The sequence below is a fragment of the Hermetia illucens genome, chromosome 2, assembly GCF_905115235.1.
Source record: "Hermetia illucens chromosome 2, iHerIll2.2.curated.20191125, whole genome shotgun sequence".
Taxonomy (NCBI): Eukaryota; Metazoa; Arthropoda; class Insecta; order Diptera; family Stratiomyidae; genus Hermetia; species Hermetia illucens.
The window spans coordinates 7,204,549-7,221,120 of record NC_051850.1 but is presented as its reverse complement, the minus strand read 5'-3'; the positions used below and the strand labels follow the sequence as shown (position 1 = coordinate 7,221,120).

At 44.6% G+C, this 16,572-nt stretch overlaps 2 protein-coding genes across 2 annotated transcripts in view; one reads left to right on the top strand and one right to left on the bottom strand.

Annotated features, from left to right (window-relative positions):
• LOC119647555 overlaps positions 1-8,336 on the bottom strand; it is a 40,555-nt gene extending 32,219 nt beyond the window's left edge. Inside the window, exons 1-3 of the mRNA XM_038048547.1 lie at positions 7,863-8,336; positions 1,897-2,259; positions 311-1,828 (exon numbers count right to left, since the gene is read on the bottom strand). Of these exons, the coding sequence (XP_037904475.1) occupies positions 311-1,828; positions 1,897-2,259; positions 7,863-8,211 (2,230 nt within the window). The 5' untranslated portion in view covers positions 8,212-8,336. The remainder of the gene's footprint in view (positions 1-310; positions 1,829-1,896; positions 2,260-7,862) is intronic.
• A 4,357-nt stretch (positions 8,337-12,693) lies between these two features.
• LOC119650263 (zinc finger protein 709-like) lies at positions 12,694-14,891 on the top strand. The gene is made up of 3 exons (XM_038052877.1): positions 12,694-12,896; positions 12,959-13,095; positions 13,157-14,891. The coding sequence occupies exons 1-3, from the start codon at positions 12,763-12,765 to the stop codon at positions 14,569-14,571; spliced, it is 1,686 nt and encodes a 561-aa protein (XP_037908805.1). The 5' UTR covers positions 12,694-12,762; the 3' UTR covers positions 14,572-14,891.
• The last annotated feature ends 1,681 nt before the right edge of the window (positions 14,892-16,572 follow it).

Genomic DNA, 16,572 nt, shown 5'->3' with positions numbered 1-16,572 from the left:
GTCACCCCGATTCCCATGGTAGGAGATAACCTCTGGTGATTCTTCTTGACGGCACCTCCCAATAGCTTGACCTTGAATCAGCAGAGAAGTACAGAAGAATTAGCACAAAAATATGAAAGGAACGACCAGGATGAGATAAAAACGTGCGAGCGCCTGCAAGAGGAAGGCTAACGCCACTAGTTTTTTAATTTGTATTTGTTAAACACAATCAGAATGAAAGCTATCCTATTACATACAATCGTAGTACAATGCATTTCGAGTTATTTACTAAATCCAATAAAAGCATTACGAGAGGACCATCGAAACTAACCACTATGAGATTCCATATGCAAATTTAATTCGCCTTCATTAGCGAATTTTATGTCACACATCATACAACGATACATTTGTTCATTTTCGTGCAATTTCTTATGAGCCCTCAAAGTACTCTTTCTTTTGAATCGTTTTTGACAGTGCGGACACTGAAAATCACATCCCTCAGAATGAATCGTCCTATGATCCCGCAATTCGCTGTTAGTAGTGAACAGTTTTCCACACACCTCACATTTAAAGTCTCGTTGATTTGCGTGTCTTTTCTTATGAATACGTAAACTCTGCAAATAACTGAATCGTGCCCCACACTCCTGGCACTCGTGAGGCTTCTCTTTCGTATGACTTACAATGTGAGAGGTAAGATCTGATTTCTCACTGAATGTTTTGCCGCAATATTCACATGCGAATGGTTTTATGCCAGAATGGATGCATTGAACATGACGATAAAGATTCGCTCGAGCTCCAAAAGCTTTCGGACACTGTGAACAGAGAAATGGGCGATCACCTCGATGAATGGTTTTGTGAGCCTTTCGACCTGCACTTGTGGTGAATGACTTCGGACATAGGTGACATCGATACCGTGCTCGTTCGTTAGCGTGGTCCCGTTCGTGTTGATGGCGTTCTGTTGGCTTTTCGAAATCCTTATGGCAAAACCGACACCTGAGGTACGTTGGATCCCCTTGTAGGGAATTCGGGATTTTATCCCCGTGGCTCGATACTGTATGTCTTCGTAAACAGAAATCTGATTTAAATTTTCCAGGACACAATTCACATGAGAATGTGGCTTCAGACGTGCTAACTGTGCCCTGTTTTTCACGTATCTTTAATCTATGCCTTTTCTTGTGGAGCTGAAAACCTATTTTAGTGTCGAATTCTCGATTGCAAGTGATACAAAAATTTCTTTCATCGTCGAAACTTGGGTTTTCGGAAAACACGAATTTAACTTGTTCTTTCCTTGATTTCAATCCATTGGCGATGTACCACTTTCGAATTTTGAATTTGTGATCGTACTCGTGATGTTTGAAGGATTCCCCTGAGCTCATTTGACGATTACATGTAATACAAAAGTTTCTTGCCTTGTCGAATTCAGGTTCAAACGAAAATACCACTTTTCCCTTTTTTCGGCCCCTTCGTGGTGCATCTGGATCATTTTCGTGTTGGTCATATTCACTACTTTCGCCCGTTACCGCGGCATTGTGGTTGAATTCCGCTGTTTGATTTTTGTCTGCCTCATATTGTTGACTGCTTTCTGGGCAAAACAATTGTTCGTTTTGCATAGTAGACCCTAGTTGAATTTCCGCCATATTTATCGCTTGGATGTGGTGAGAATACTGCGCGTTAATATCCACTGAGGTATTGAGTTTAGGTTGCAATTCATCGTAGCTAGTCCGTGTGGAACCACAATGGAGAGAAGGGGAATTCATTTGAATTGATTTGAGATGTTCTGCTGCTGGGTCGATAGGATTGCCGACGGCACCTGGGTGAATATAGGTCTCATTGTATGCTTCTGGAAACCCTGTAATGAAGAACATTTGATCAAACGTTAGTTCTGCTTATCATCAACCAACTGTAAGGTGCTCTTACCTGGATTCTGAACTTCATAATTTCCAATATCGAGTTCCTCTTTAACAACAGTTTCAACTAATGCACCATTTGGCCCGGGATATTGCAAATGGAGCCTATCCTGCTTGCGGAACATCTCTTTGTGATAATACTTATGACGGTAGAAAGACTTCTTCGATTCCAACTGACGATCGCATGTGATGCAAAAGTTTTTTTTCTCATCGTAGAGGGGTTGTCCGGTTAATACCACTGTAGGTCTCCTAGAAATGACTGAGCTATTGTTGGAAGATTGAAGTGGGAAGTTCTGGAAAGCATTCATGGCAGATTCCTCGAAAATGGAATTTTTTGGAAGATACGTGGCATCGAAATTCGTCGCGGTGCATTCTTTTGGATGAAATGGGATAAAATTTGTGAAGATTAGTCATAATTTAGAATTTTGTGAATTTCCGTGAAACTTAGCTACTATTCCTGAGGATACAAAATGCCTTCCCAAATCGAGAAAGTATTGCAAACGATTCCGGCATTTGGTAAGACGTATGATGTAGGTTGGCATACAAGACGCAGCGAATAAGTTCAACTGAGAGAATTTTCTATCCTCACAGGAGGGTCTTAAGGATACATTCAAAGTCTGTCCTGCTTGTCGTGAGAGGCGACTAAAAGGAATAGAAATTTGTGGGCTAGCAACCTGCAAATTTTCAAACTTTACTGCTACCGAAGCGTCAACAATGCTTCGGATAGGGACTGATCTCACGCACACGACCTTTGGCTAACGAAAACGGATTATGATTTGTTTCTGGAATATGCACACGCTCCAACTTGAGCGGGAATTCCAGCGATATAAGCTGCATATCCTGGGCCTGAGGGAAGTAAGATGGTATGACCCTGGAGAGTGCTTCTCTTCTTCTTGCCACACTTATGGCAATGTGCTTTTATACTTTGGAAAGGCAAATGGTAGCAGACGCGAATCTGGTGTCGGGTTGCTTCTGACGTCTCCGCAAGGCGTGCTCTCTTGACCTGGAAGCCGATTTCTGACAGACATCTAACTGCAAGATTCCGGTCCAGGTTAAGGAGTATCACAATTGCGCAATGCTACGCGCAAATGGAGATTTCCAATATAGTGGAGAACACTGCTTTCTACGAGCAATTAAATGCAGTTCAGGAGAGGCTTCCTATGAACGCTAAGGTGGGAGCTGGCAACACCTTGTTCGGACATGTGATGGGCAAACGCGACGGCACCGATTATGGTGGGAGTGATTTGAATTGGGAGGTTGTTTGTTAGCCGAAGTCTTCAAATGAAAGATTGCCTTGGAAGATATTTTTTCGTTTTATTGGCTAAAAGCATCTAATTTAAACAAATACGTATTTCGGGGACCAACTATCCCCTTCTTCAGTGTTTTATCTTCCGAAAAATTTTCTCCCATATTGACCATATTGAGACCGGGAGGATACAATGTGAAAAACTCAGCCGAATTGAGGAAGAAGGTTAAATTGTATAAGAAACTGGCCTGCACGTGCATGAGTGAATCCTATTTCACATTCAGCAATAAATTTTACAAAACAACCTGGCAGCAATGGGGTCAACCCCACTGACCGCTGATACGCGAGGTTTTTATGGAGAACCTGGAGGATGAACTCGAGAAAGTTGGGCACTCTCGAGATTTTGGATCAGATACGTTTATGATGTATTAGCAATTATAAAAAGGGAAGGAGCAGGAACAAACCTCCAGAAAACCAGTTGGGTCCACAGGAACATCGATTTGGCCATGGAGATCGAAAAGATTCTTAGACTTAAAAATAATCCGGGAAAGAGGGGATTTTGAATTCGACATCTACAGAAAACCGACCCAGACACAACGAACCATCACATACACCTCAAACCACGATTTCCACCATAAGATGGCGGCATACAACTTTATGATTCACAGGATGGCCACAACACCGCTGAATGAAGAAACAAGAAATAAAGAAATGAACTACTTCCTAGAAACAGCCAAGAAAAACGGATACAACAGGAACCTCATCGAAAATCGGATCAAAAACAAACTACGCCATGCCTCAAAAGAGCAACCTTCAACATTGCTCCAGGAGATGAACACAGAACCTAGGCAGTGGATAACATTAACCTACTCGGGTCGGTCGCAGAACATTAAAAGGCGGCTACATAAACGTAGATTCTGGGTCACCTCGACCAGTAGACGATACCTACTTAGGATCCGGTTACAATCAGTCAAGGACAAAAAAGAGTAAACGAAAAAAAGTGTCATTTATAAGATTTCCTACCTGATCTCTCTTGGTGACAGGTCCCGCGACAGGCCAACCAAGAAAATGCATACAATGTCGTTACAAACATGATGATCGGGTTGAGTCACAAGCCTCGGAGAAATGCTAGGGCGTCCACCTCAGTCGACGCGGCAGGACGGGCCCCGGTCCTGTCCAGAAATGGGCAAGGGTTTTTGGCGCATGGACGTCGTCAGGACGTAAGCAAGTTAGTCCGAACAAAACGAACAAAACAAATACATGTCTGCATACTAAATGTTGGTACTCTTACTGGAAAGACCGAGGAACTCGCAAGAGCCCTTCGGAAAAGGCGCTTTGATATCTGCGCTCTGCAAGAAACTCGATGGCCTGGTGCCAAAAGCTGCGACATAGAACGCGAACGCGGTATAAATGGCTATAAACTTCTCTATTTTGGTAGCTCACACACTCAATACGATGTCCGCATTACCATCTCAGAGGGTTTCTGTGATGCTGTTAAAGAAGTCGAACGATTTGATGATTGGCTAATAAAGCTCACTTATTCACCGCATACGAACCACAGATAGGTCGACCTGATGCCGAGAAAGATGCCTTCTGGCACCTTCTCGATGAAAAGTAACGTGCCTGCTAACAACCACATCATCATTGCGACTTTAGTGGTCATGTGAGTGAAAACAGGTGCCATGATGGAAAATGGTTTGGTCGATTTTGCGTGCACGTACGAATACATGGTTCATCAAATGATTGTCTCATCTTCCTACATTTTATAGTGGGAGCAGTAAAACGCAAATCGACTATATTCTCATAAGATGCCGACATTTTACTACTGTCACTGATGGCAAAGCCGTTCCCTATGAGACCATCGCATTTCAATATCGGCCATTGATTGCCGTTCTGCGAATTAAGCCATCGCGCCCGCCGCGCATTAAATGGTGGCGATTTCGCGAGAAGAAAGAAAAATGATCTCACTTACGCGATTACCAACCATAACGAATGTGGAAGAATCGTGGAACTAAATTAAAGACACGATCCATAAAGCGGCCTCTGTAACTTTCGGGGTCATCAAACCAGGTAAGCGGTAAATCAACCGAGATACTTGGCTTTGGAATGATGGTTTCCAAATTAAGGTCCGTGAAAAGAAACGCCTCTACCACAAGATTCTCAACGATGAAATGCTGGCCAATTGGGAAATATAAAAGAATGCCAACCGGGAAGCAAAGAAAGCGAGCGCTGTCACCCAAACGGTCGATTACAAAGATCTTTCCGATAAACTGGACACTCAGGATGACGAGAGAGATCTGTGTCGACTTGCAAAAGCCGAAACGAACGCACACAGGATATCGAACACTTCGTTGCGTTAATGACAAGAACGGTACTTTGCTTACCAACCGTCGAACCACAACGGATAGATGGCAAGAATATTTCGAGCAGCGCTCAGAGATGGCGGTAAGGTAGCGGGGCAGCATCCCTGTTGGCCGAAATAAAACCAAGCGGCCGAGGAGAACCTCCATAGTGGTGGCACCGGGAGACACTGTATCACATTGGTTTGCCGGCCGTGATGCAGTAAACGAATGCTCCAAAGGCCTAATTAGTACGATTAGACCAGAGTCTGCACAGGGACTCATCTGAAGTGGCAATAGGTCATGAAACCTTACCAGGGGTATACTGGTATCATGAGAATCGGGATAACCCCTGAATTCACATACTTCAGGAGAATTCCTGTTGTATATGCGTTCAGGTCGGTTGTTGCAGTTGCCCCATAGTGGGAGCTACGTTCAAGCGAACAGAGATCTTCGGGCCTCGAGGTGGTGTTGCGTTTCAACACGGGAGCCGTACTCCTTAGTTCGGTAGAGATTTAGATAGATCTTGCATCGACCAGTATGAATGCTGAGCCATTGCACTTGGTATAGACTGTTGTTGTAGCTTGTCGTAGCGGGGTTCTGATTGTGGTCACAAAATCAATCCGTGTGTGTGAAGAAGACCGTGGGATTAAGTCCTAAACCATAGAGACGTAACTGTCAGCGCAATTGAAGTCGATGAAGCAATAAAACGAATGAAATTGGTGAAAGCAACGGGAAGTGACGACATCGCATTTGAGGTCTGAAAAGCGAAGAGTTGGGACCCATTGAATTCTTTAATCGGGTTATTCTGGAAGACAGAACCACATCTGACTGGCAAGAAAGTACCGCAGTCCCCATATGGAAAAATAAACGCGAGTATTAGAAGCTTTTTTGGCTTTAGTTAGAAACTTGATCAAATCCTTGAGCTGCTATTGGTCATAGGACGAAAAGGGCTCATTCCAGAACAACGAAAAATTAAGTGCTCAATGGATTCAGCAGCCTTCACTCGTCACAAAGATCCGACTACAATATTTTCATCAGTTTAAGAAAAGTTTGTTGTGTATGTGGCCAGACCTAAAACAGTTTAACGTTTTCTCCTGAGATCCTTAGGGGAGAACGGAAAGTTCCCCAATCATAACTGGAGGGATGAGATATATCCTCGCAAAGGATCTTCTCTTTGTCCGCGAAATTTCGTGGAAGTGAATGTTGCAGTTCTTCATTATAGATTTTTAGATGACGACTAACGGGCCCGTAGGCGCATATGGTACGCTTAGTATGGTTCCTTGAGCGTTTACATTACTAGTTAGCTGTTAGGCCACTTCATTCAGGATGTTGCCGCAATATGCACAGAAGCCGCACACCCTCACTCCATAAGGCCTGATGGTTTATTTGCGCCAGGAAATGAACAGGGATTTTGGAAGTCTGTAAATCGCAAGTGTGAAGAACAACGGTGACTGTGGCCAGCTTACTGACTTCTCTTTGTTGGGCTAGAAGGATTGCTGCAAGCTCCGTTGTGATAGTGGAGTTTTCATTGAGAATAAAGTGTTTCTCAAGGCTGAGATCAGGAGATATGCAGGCACATAAGGCCTGATTGCTACGCTGAACAGTGTCAGTCGTAACAAGAGTGAAACCCTTACCTATATCTCGTCTGGAGCTGTTGGGGTAGAGGTTTGCATTTGCAGCATTGGCAAAGTGTTCGGTAGTTTGTTGACCTTTAGCATTCTATAAAGGGTTTGAAAGCTTTTATAGATATTCGAAAGCCTATTATCCGTATCTGTGTTTCCTTGAACGGTTTGGTAGGTGTTTGAGCATCTCGTTTTCAGTTTGATTAGCTCCTTCGATGTAAGCAAAAACTTTCTCTTTTGGGGAGGGGGTTCCAGTCGTCAATGCAAAGGCCCCAAAGGAGAAGGGGGGGGGGGGGGGGGGGTTGGCTGTTCTTGTGAGACCTAGACACGCTTTTAGTTGATTTGGTTGGATTCGATATACTTAGGGGCGAGCAGGGTAGATGAAGCTGCATAGTGATTTTTGGGTCTGATGACGCATCTATAGATCCTTAAGCTTTTCTTAGCTCGGAGGCCTCTTACCTAAGTAGCTCAGCAGCTTTATTAAGTCTATAAGAAACATCATCCGTGGATACACAGTATGCATACAACTTTAAAAAGCTATCCCAAAAGAAGCATACCAAGTGTAGGGAATGCAAGACAATCGTTTTTGATATTATATGAACTTACCAGGGCAAAACCACGAGATTGTATGACCAAGGGAGGCGTGGTCACTCTTTCTTTTGGGGCTACATCTCCCATTAAGATTTCAATACTACTTGGATCCTCCATCGAACTTGATTTCGTTTAATATGCTCAAAAGTAGAGCTGACGCATCTTCAATAATTACCTTTATTTTGTATATCCTCAGTCTTGAAAGAGACCTCCTCCTTTATGGGTATTTTACACCAGCCACCGTTTCGTACTCCATAGTCGAAGTGGTCCTTTTCCAGATGATAACCAAACGCTTCCATACTATCGAAGCGTCCATCGCAACTTTCGCAGACCAAGGTATACTTTCGAGTAGTCGATATGAAGATACTTCCACACTTTGCCTCCTGTCCAGCATCCAAGAAATCTGAATGAATGTCCTTAACTTCATTGTCTTCTAGGATTTCATCTAGAATCTCCTCCTCCGACTCGAGCTCCGCCTTGACTCTCGTACTTAGGAATGATGTAAAATCCGTGTTGGTAGCCATCGTTTTATATTAAAAATTCCGCATAGAATACAGAAAATAGAATACTTTTGCAAAGGTAAATAAATCAGGCCGACCTCAAGCCATTTCTGTCACTTGAGTCTATTTTGACAAACTGCGCAAGGCAAATATTTATATCCACACAGCTGTGACCATTGCTGATTATATTCGGATAAAGGGTTATCTGCAACCAACGCCATCTTTGATCTAGTAGCCAAAAAGGTGATGTATTTTGCTGGAAATGAGTGAATAAAGTATGCGAAAAATTGCTTCAGGGACTGCAATTTCTGTCGCTTCCAGGAGCGTAATTATCGCTGTTGCGCTGTTGTTGTGGAAAGCTGGGAGCGGAATTTCCCCCGATGTGATTCAATACCTTTCCAATTCGATGCATTGTTGTCTTACGGTTGTAATTGCGTACATAACATTAAAATTGAAGTTCGGAGTTTATTGGTTTTTAATTGTAGTCGGTTCATTTTTCTTTCCGTCCCAACACTTTGGAACTTCCTCTTGAAGGTCAACTTGTGTAAGGTAGAATCATGCATGTGGAGGTAGAGAAAGCGGGACTCCACAAAGAACCGCAACCGTGGAGCGGCATCCTGTATCTAAATCATCACCATCGGTCAATAAATTGATGGGCATTACTGGTGCATTGTGCAAACACTAGGAAAAAATTTTCCGTGTACAATTCTCGGCTGTTCTGAGGTGTGGAAAAGCCCGATGGGGCAGCAAACCTGTCGGCCGAGTCAACACCAAGTGACTAATGAGAACCTCCACTTATTGGCACCGGGAAACGTTATATTCATATTGACTTACGGGTCGTGACGCACTAGGCGAATGCTCTACGGCCTTGAGCGATCAGACCGGATTCTGCACGGGGATCCATCTCAAGTGGCTTTGGCCACGAAGCCTCATCAGAAGTTATCTGGTACCATGGGAGACAGGGTTGCCTCCGAGTTCATGTTTTTAGAGAAATCGTGGGGGTATCGCTCGCAACCACGAGCGTTATCATTAATGAGGTCAAGGTTTTGGGACTCCTGATAGAGTTAAGACGATCCTAGATGGTCTTTGTGAAAGATACAGACTTCTTACGAGGTCTGGTTGATCCAATGTAACGTTATACAGTTCGACTGGGTACTTGTTTACCCAGATCCCCCACATCCATTCAACTGTTTTCCCACCTTTCCAGCAAAATGTGTGGATAGATCTCATTGCTAAAACCTCCCCTCGAGGGAAAAACAAATTATAACGCATTTAAAAGTTGCTTTAATATTCGGAAATGGACTTCCAACTGTGATGAATTACTCGAAATAATTTTGGAGGATATTCTGGAAAAGGGGATAAGCGAAGTTGGCTCCGAGGAGACCAGTAAGACGTTCGGCATCCATTGGCATCAAACCAAGGATTTGCTACTATTCAGAATAAACCTACGTGTCAAAGCAAACGTAACAAAAAGGGTATTACTGTAGAAAACCTTCTCCATCTTCGATCCGCTGGGCTTGATCATCCCAGTTACCATAACGGTGAAGCTTATTGTGCAGTCTCTTTGAAAAGGCGAGGTAGGATAATACTAGCTATTAAAAAAAGGGTTGCACCGTTTAAGCAAGAAATAATAATTTCTCGATGGGAGATATGCGGCGCCTTGTTGTTAGTACAGTTGACGTTGGAACTCCCAAAATCTTTGCCTGATGTGACTCGGATATTCTTGGCATGGATGGCGTTGAAATCAGAAACCCTTCCAACCTTCATCAGAGATCGCAAAAGCGGAATACAACAACCCTTCGACAGAAACTTATGGAGATAGGTTTCAACTTCCGAAAATGCAACTGACATTATATCAAGAAGAATAGATTCCGGGATGCTAAGCGCTCACAGCCTTTGGTGGAACGGTCCGCAATGGATTAGATCATGCACAGAAAACTAATCTATAAAAAAAATAACCATTGCCACAGGTGAAAGGATTCCTAGCGGGGTAACAATCCTCAATGTCCTTATGACCAAAAGAGAGGATTAGTAAAATTTTATCTTTTCATCCATTTTTGGACAAAGATAGGTTGCTAACAGTAAGCGAAAAGCTCAACCAGATACTTCGCATCTGGATGAGATGGTAGGTAGATAGGTACCCTGCAGCTAGAAATCTCTCTGAGGTCCCCCCAAAGAATGGTGGAGGTTGACCTTGAGCGTGCCGCCCAAACTGTCCAGCGCGTTTTTGCACGGCCCCACCAGCCTGGAGGAGGTTATCGTTGAGTACAAGGCCTTAATGGTTGCATTGTCATTGTCTGTCGGTCAGAATGGCTATGTTAGGCCTGGGGCTGAAATGCAGGAGTACATTGAGAGTATTTGCCAGGCAGGACTGCAAAGCTCCAGTAAAACCTGCACATTGTTCTTTGAATCCTAGTCGCTGGAACTCAGTTTCGGACACTGAAAAGCGTGCAGACTCTTTTTCGCGAGAATATATGCTCTAGGGATGTCCTGATCAGCGCCTCCTGTGCTGTGGAATAAATTAAAATATTTGCTTTGGAGCCCTTTGCCTCCGATAGAGGGCTCCCGTATTAGTGCGATGTCGATGTCTTCCTCTAGGACTTCGACCGCTGGAGGTTGATCTGCGTTACCCTCAACATGATCTGCTTGCGTGGGGGGTTCACCAGTTTATCCTCATCTCCTGCAATAGCTCGTTGTTGGCGTCGATTGGATCCAGGTCGTCCGGTTTTGCAGAGCGAAACACTTTCACCTTTTGATGGGGATTGTCGACCTTGTCTCTCTGTTTATACGGACCAGAGAAGGTTGACTGTTTGTCTGGAGTTCCTCTTCTTTGATAACAACCTAGTCGTCCATGAAAATCCTGGGATTGTGAAGGCGCAGGGATTGGACGAGTTTGTTCTTATTGATGCGGATCTTCGACAACCAGATGTGAGTGACCGGTCTCCTGGAAATCTCGTGTTAGATGATGACTTTAACCTTTACGCCTTTGTAGGCGCTGATCTTAGCGCCGCATGAACCATGGAGAATTGGTCCTTGTATGCTATAACGTAGAATCCACAGACCACCTGAGAGGAATCAAAGCAGGGGATGGAACCCGTGTGTTTGCCTGTGATCGAGATGCTTAATGATCATCTCCGACAGCCTGGTCTCAATTCTGGACCACACCTCCGATTCTAGTTTGCCGCTAGCGGAATTACCATCCACTCGCGCCACATGTAAGTGGCTCCTGGCCACGTCGTTGAAGAGTTCGGTTGGCTGTTGCTGCGCACTTTTCGCCAGCATCCGGTCTCTTGCCTACTCTGCTCTGCTTTTGATCTTGTTCAACTTCGTTTCGAGATCGATTGCGTTTCAGAGCGGTGAGCTTCACTCGATGACAGCATCGACCTCCTTATTCTTAACAATTTTGCTGAGAATATGCATGGCCTTCTGGTACTGGCGCTTGAGCAGGACGCAGGTGGACCTTCGCTTCTTAGCCGGTTTCCGGTGACTGAGGGATCCCCCGACTTCGAGGCTTTCGGGCCGGCAGTGAATTCCAGGCTGAAAACCAATAGTTCGTCTGCTACTTCGCTCCGGGAGGTCCGTGCGGTCTTCTTCTCTCATCGGTTTATTGACTGAGTTCATGTCTTGGTCCCACGATCAATCCGGGAAGAATGCCCACCCTGGCTAGTCCGGCCACCAGGAGGTGCTCAAGGTATCCAGAGTTCGCATACTAAAGACCCAGCTCGCCCATTGGCCAAGCAGCCCTCGGCGTATGTCGTCTCACCTGGGCTTGGGGTTCTATTAGCATTCCTATTCCCCAGTGTAGGGAGGACGATCTACGAGCCAAAAACAGGCTAGTCCAGCAAACTGGTGTTAAATCGCCAAAGGGGCATCTTCAGCACGTTTTAAACAAACCGATGTACACATGCCAGGAGTTCAGCATAGTTCTGTGCTAATCGGCCAGGTGTTCAATGACCCTTGTAACTTGTCTTCTGTCACGGTGGGCGTTTTTTAATTCGACGCCCACTTATGGCGCCTCCAGGCTACCATTACATTGCACAATTCCTATCTGCATTAATGGGTTAGCATCGAAGATGTCAATCAATTTGTTTATCCAAGAAATTGGTTTCTAAGGACGGTGGCAGCGAACTCGATGTCGTTCAACCCATTGACAGCGCTAGATCCGCTTTTGCTGCCTTCTCAAAAATCCGGAAATGCAGTTATCTCAACACCAAGGTTAAGTGGAGACTGTTCTGTGTTAATGTTCTTTCTGTGTTGCTATTTGGGAGTAGAATATGGAAAGTGACCCTACTGTTACTCAAAAACTCCAAACCTTCGTCAATAATTGTCTACGACGTTTGATCGGAGTGCGTTATTCTGGAAGATATAAATTATGGAAGAACTGCTGTTTCTGTCCTTGGCACTGCCTTATCTGCTAACCGATTTCGAAATTCATTGTCGGGTTCGGTGCTTCTCGTATTGCAGCCCGACCATTGTGAACATAACATTCTGTGTCAAAGTGGAAGACGCTGAGTGCCGGTGCTCGGACTTTATTTGTTTACCTTCGACACTGAAGTAAAATAGCTTCCAAGCGATATGGACACTATCAACGAAGGATACGACGAACCACCAATCAAAATAGAACCAAAAGAAGAATTCGTTTACGAGGAAATCGAGAATTATGACCTCAGCGAGGCGGAAAACCCTCCGGGAGACGATGTCAAAACAAAGTACACCAAAGTACCTCGGTTTCCACATGATTAATACACATATTTGCTGTTGAATATTGCAGAGCCTGTTCAAATGATACGGAGTTGTTAGGGTTGCACTCAAGGGAGGTGGAGTCTGACTATTTCGGGGAACCTGCAGGAGTGGAGGTCATAGTAAAGGAGGAGCTCGACCTTAGTTGCAGCGAGGATGAAGACGATGGTAATCACCCAATAAATTGCATAATTAAACAAACCAAACCTTACTATTCCTCATGGAACAGAAAACCCACTTCATGACGACACTGCGATCCGAAAAGAACCTTCTTGTTTACCGGACGACCCCGATAAGGACAACAAATCCCTCGAGTGCCACATATGCAACAAAAAATATTCTCTAAGAAATTCCTATCTGTGCCACATGAAGAAGCACGGACTTCATCAAACAACTAGGAAACATGGGACCATCGCATCCACAAGTGAACCGGTCTATGACGAAAAGAAGAACTTCTGCATTTCGTGCAACATTAAATTCCAGTCAAAAAGGACCTTTAACTTGCACAAGATGGCCCATCGTTACATGGTCCATAAACACGAAAGAGGCTACGAGGACACCCAGTTCGATTGTGAGTTTTGCAACAGCCAACTGAACTCCTTCAATAGGTACAGATCCCACCTCGTAATGGCCCACGGGGATGAAATTCCAAAAATATTTCAAAATGATCCTGCGTATCTGAGATGCCTTTATTGTCATTTGCAATTCGAAAAGCCAACCACGCGCTTCGAGCACGAAAGAACTCACAAGTCCGAGGAGAAACCCTTTCTCTGTTCCACGTGTTCAAGAGCCTTTTCAAGACGGAGAGATCGCAAGCTCCATGAAACCCTTCACTGTCCAAAATCAGCCCAAAATGCCAACCGAGTCAAGCATAAGCCAGTTGTGTTCTCCTTGGACCCGGAATACGACAACGACAAAAACTTCTGCATCACCTGCGACCGCCAGTTCGACTCAAGAGCGGCCTTTACCAGCCATAGGAAAGTGCACACCGAAAAGATCCGTCTGCATAGAGATCAGAAGCCGAAAGGGGATGAGATGTACAACTGTGAGTTGTGCAGTCGAAAGCTCACATCCGCTTATCGGTTCCGGATCCATGTCGCAACCATGCACGGGGATATAATTCCAAAGTCACAAATAGGGAATCCTGCGTATCTCAGATGCCTATTTTGCCATTTGGAGTTCGAGAAACCAACACTGCGCTTTCAACATGAACAAACTCATATGGCGGAAGACAAGCCTTATCGATGTCCCGTCTGCCCGAGGGCCTTCAAGCGCCTTGGAGCTCGAGAATACCACCAAGAGGTTCACTCACAAGGACCAATAACCTGCGACCAATGTCCGGTTGTATGCCAAACTCGGTCCCAACTTAACATGCATATTCAGAACACTCACAACAAACCAATTGTCACGGAATTTCCATGCAAACGTTGTGGGAAAGTCTTTGATTCTTACGTAAAACGGAAGTCACACGCTCTGTCCCATAGAGATGAATTCCAGTTCGAATGTGATGTCTGCAAGGCGAAATTCAGTCTTGAGAAAAATTTAGTTTTGCATAAGAAAAAACATTTGTGCCCGAGACTCACTCAACGTCTTAGACGAGCAGCTAAGAAGGCATCAAGGCAAAAGCAAATTGAAGGAGTCTAGGTTGCGTTTGAATATCCCAGTTGAGTTTGAAACATTCCTAGTCTACATTTTGTTAACCCGATGACCAACAGATTGCCCGAAAATTCGCTTTAATCCTTCTAGATGAAGACTAGAAAATGGAGGAGAAAGTTCAGCAAGAACTGATCACTTTCTTGCTGGTTTTTGCCTTTGAAGCAGGACTCCCTTCCTGCTCACAACTAGCATGATCACTGTATACTACCCTATTTTTTCATTTGATGGATTAGATGGAAATAGCGCCTGTCCACCAGGATTAGTGCGTCTTGTTCTCAGTTTATAAGAAATAGTTGAAAATAAAAGAATTTAATACACAAAAAAATGTCTGATTTACTAATCAATGTGTCGAAAGGGATTCCTACATGGTTGTCATTGACCCCCAAAATTGGCCTAATACGTCAATGTCTTGTAGTGATGCGGTTCCGGGACGGGAGCGGAATCTCATTCGCCCCTTTCTGAATTAATTTGCTCAAATAATGCATTTGATAATGTATAATCACCCTGATCCTCGCCGCAGATTGTACATTATTGAATGCAATCGGGCGAATTGATCTTGACAGAGGGGAGTGTTCTGCCGTATCCGTAGGCGCATGCGCATGTTGCTGCAACATGAACTTTCGGAGTTCAACAGAGTTCAAGGTGAGTGAAGCGACATGGTGACCGGTTCGTGGAGGAACAGCTGTGTAATGGCCGGTGAGATGGGAGAAGGTTGGTATTGGCACCTGAAACAGCTGTGAAGAGGACACTGTGGGGAACGATCCCCGAATTTCCCTGGGGCCGAAAAAATTGCTGGAGGAGTTTCATCTGTTCCCGTTCCGCGGGACAGTGAGTGATTTTGGCGGTGGATGTTCGTTCGTTTTTTTAGAAGGGATTACAGTTTGGGAGTTCAAGAAGCGTGGACGGGAGATTGAAAGTCTAAATAAAGTTGTGGAATTTGAGTTTGTCTTTAGCGAGTGATTTTTTTGCGATTCTGAGTGCCAAGCAAACACAATTTCAGATCGAGAGATTTTTCGGAAAAAGGACTGTAACGAATTAACGCTACCTCTATATGAGGTACAAGTGCAGTCGAAGGACTCGTGAGAAGTAATATTTTCTGTTGAGGATGCTGAGAGCCCTAAGTGCGCACTAACTTAGTGACGGACCGAACCACTCGCAGGGCAAAGGTGAGGCAGCGTCTGATGAGTTGCCTCTGCCCTGGACGAAACCGTCAGTCAACTTTTTGCCTTTTTTCTCGTAAGAAGGTTTTTGATTAAAGCTGAGTTGTGTAAGTCGCAAATAAAAGCGCAATACTGGCCCTAACTGCAATGTGATAAGGTTGAATCTGATCATTAGCGTCGCCACAGCAAACACTATCCTTCAGTCTATTAGGTGCAGTCGTACGGCGCTTTACTCAGCTTATTCCAGCCCATTCATCGAGTCGATTCAAGGAAAATATGGTTTTTTTTGGCAACCTATTGGCGTGGTTGCCGGGTTCGTCGTTGTAAGATCCATCCTGTCTGAGGCTCCTTTCGTGGCTTCGTAACATCGGTTTTCCATGTAGGATTGTCTGCTCTACCCAACCCCCAACCTGGAGGACCAGTTGGTACATTTGGTCCCGTTTTTAGGCGCGGGAGACTTGCCTTTATCCTTCTCCGTCTGCAGTTTTTCATAAAGAAAGAACTCCCAGCGATCACCACGTGGAGGTGGAGATAGGGTTTGGTAGTAGAGCTGTTGGTGTTGGTTCAGCAGGCGTTTCCCAGGTTTTATGCTCCATCGTGAGTACCAATCCACGTTTCGCCCTGGGACCTATACTACCCTTTGAACGCTCAAATAATGCATTTCATAATGGGCAATCACCCTAATGTTCGCCGCAGATTGCATACTATTGAATGCATTTGGGCGAATTGATCTTGACAGAGGGGAATGATTTGCCGCATGCGCATGTTGCTGCAACATGAAGGCTAGGTGCTGTTGTACGGCGCTTTACTCAGCCTATTCCAGCCCATT

Bases quoted from the DNA above. Each gene is read 5' to 3' on its own strand.
- LOC119650263 (XM_038052877.1), top strand. From the start codon at position 12,763: ATGGACACTATCAACGAAGGATACGACGAACCACCAATCAAAATAGAA. The intron at 12,897-12,958 runs GTACACCAAAGT...TGAATATTGCAG, and splicing joins GGAGACGATGTCAAAACAAA to AGCCTGTTCAAATGATACGG. The intron at 13,096-13,156 runs GTAATCACCCAA...CTCATGGAACAG, and splicing joins CAGCGAGGATGAAGACGATG to AAAACCCACTTCATGACGAC.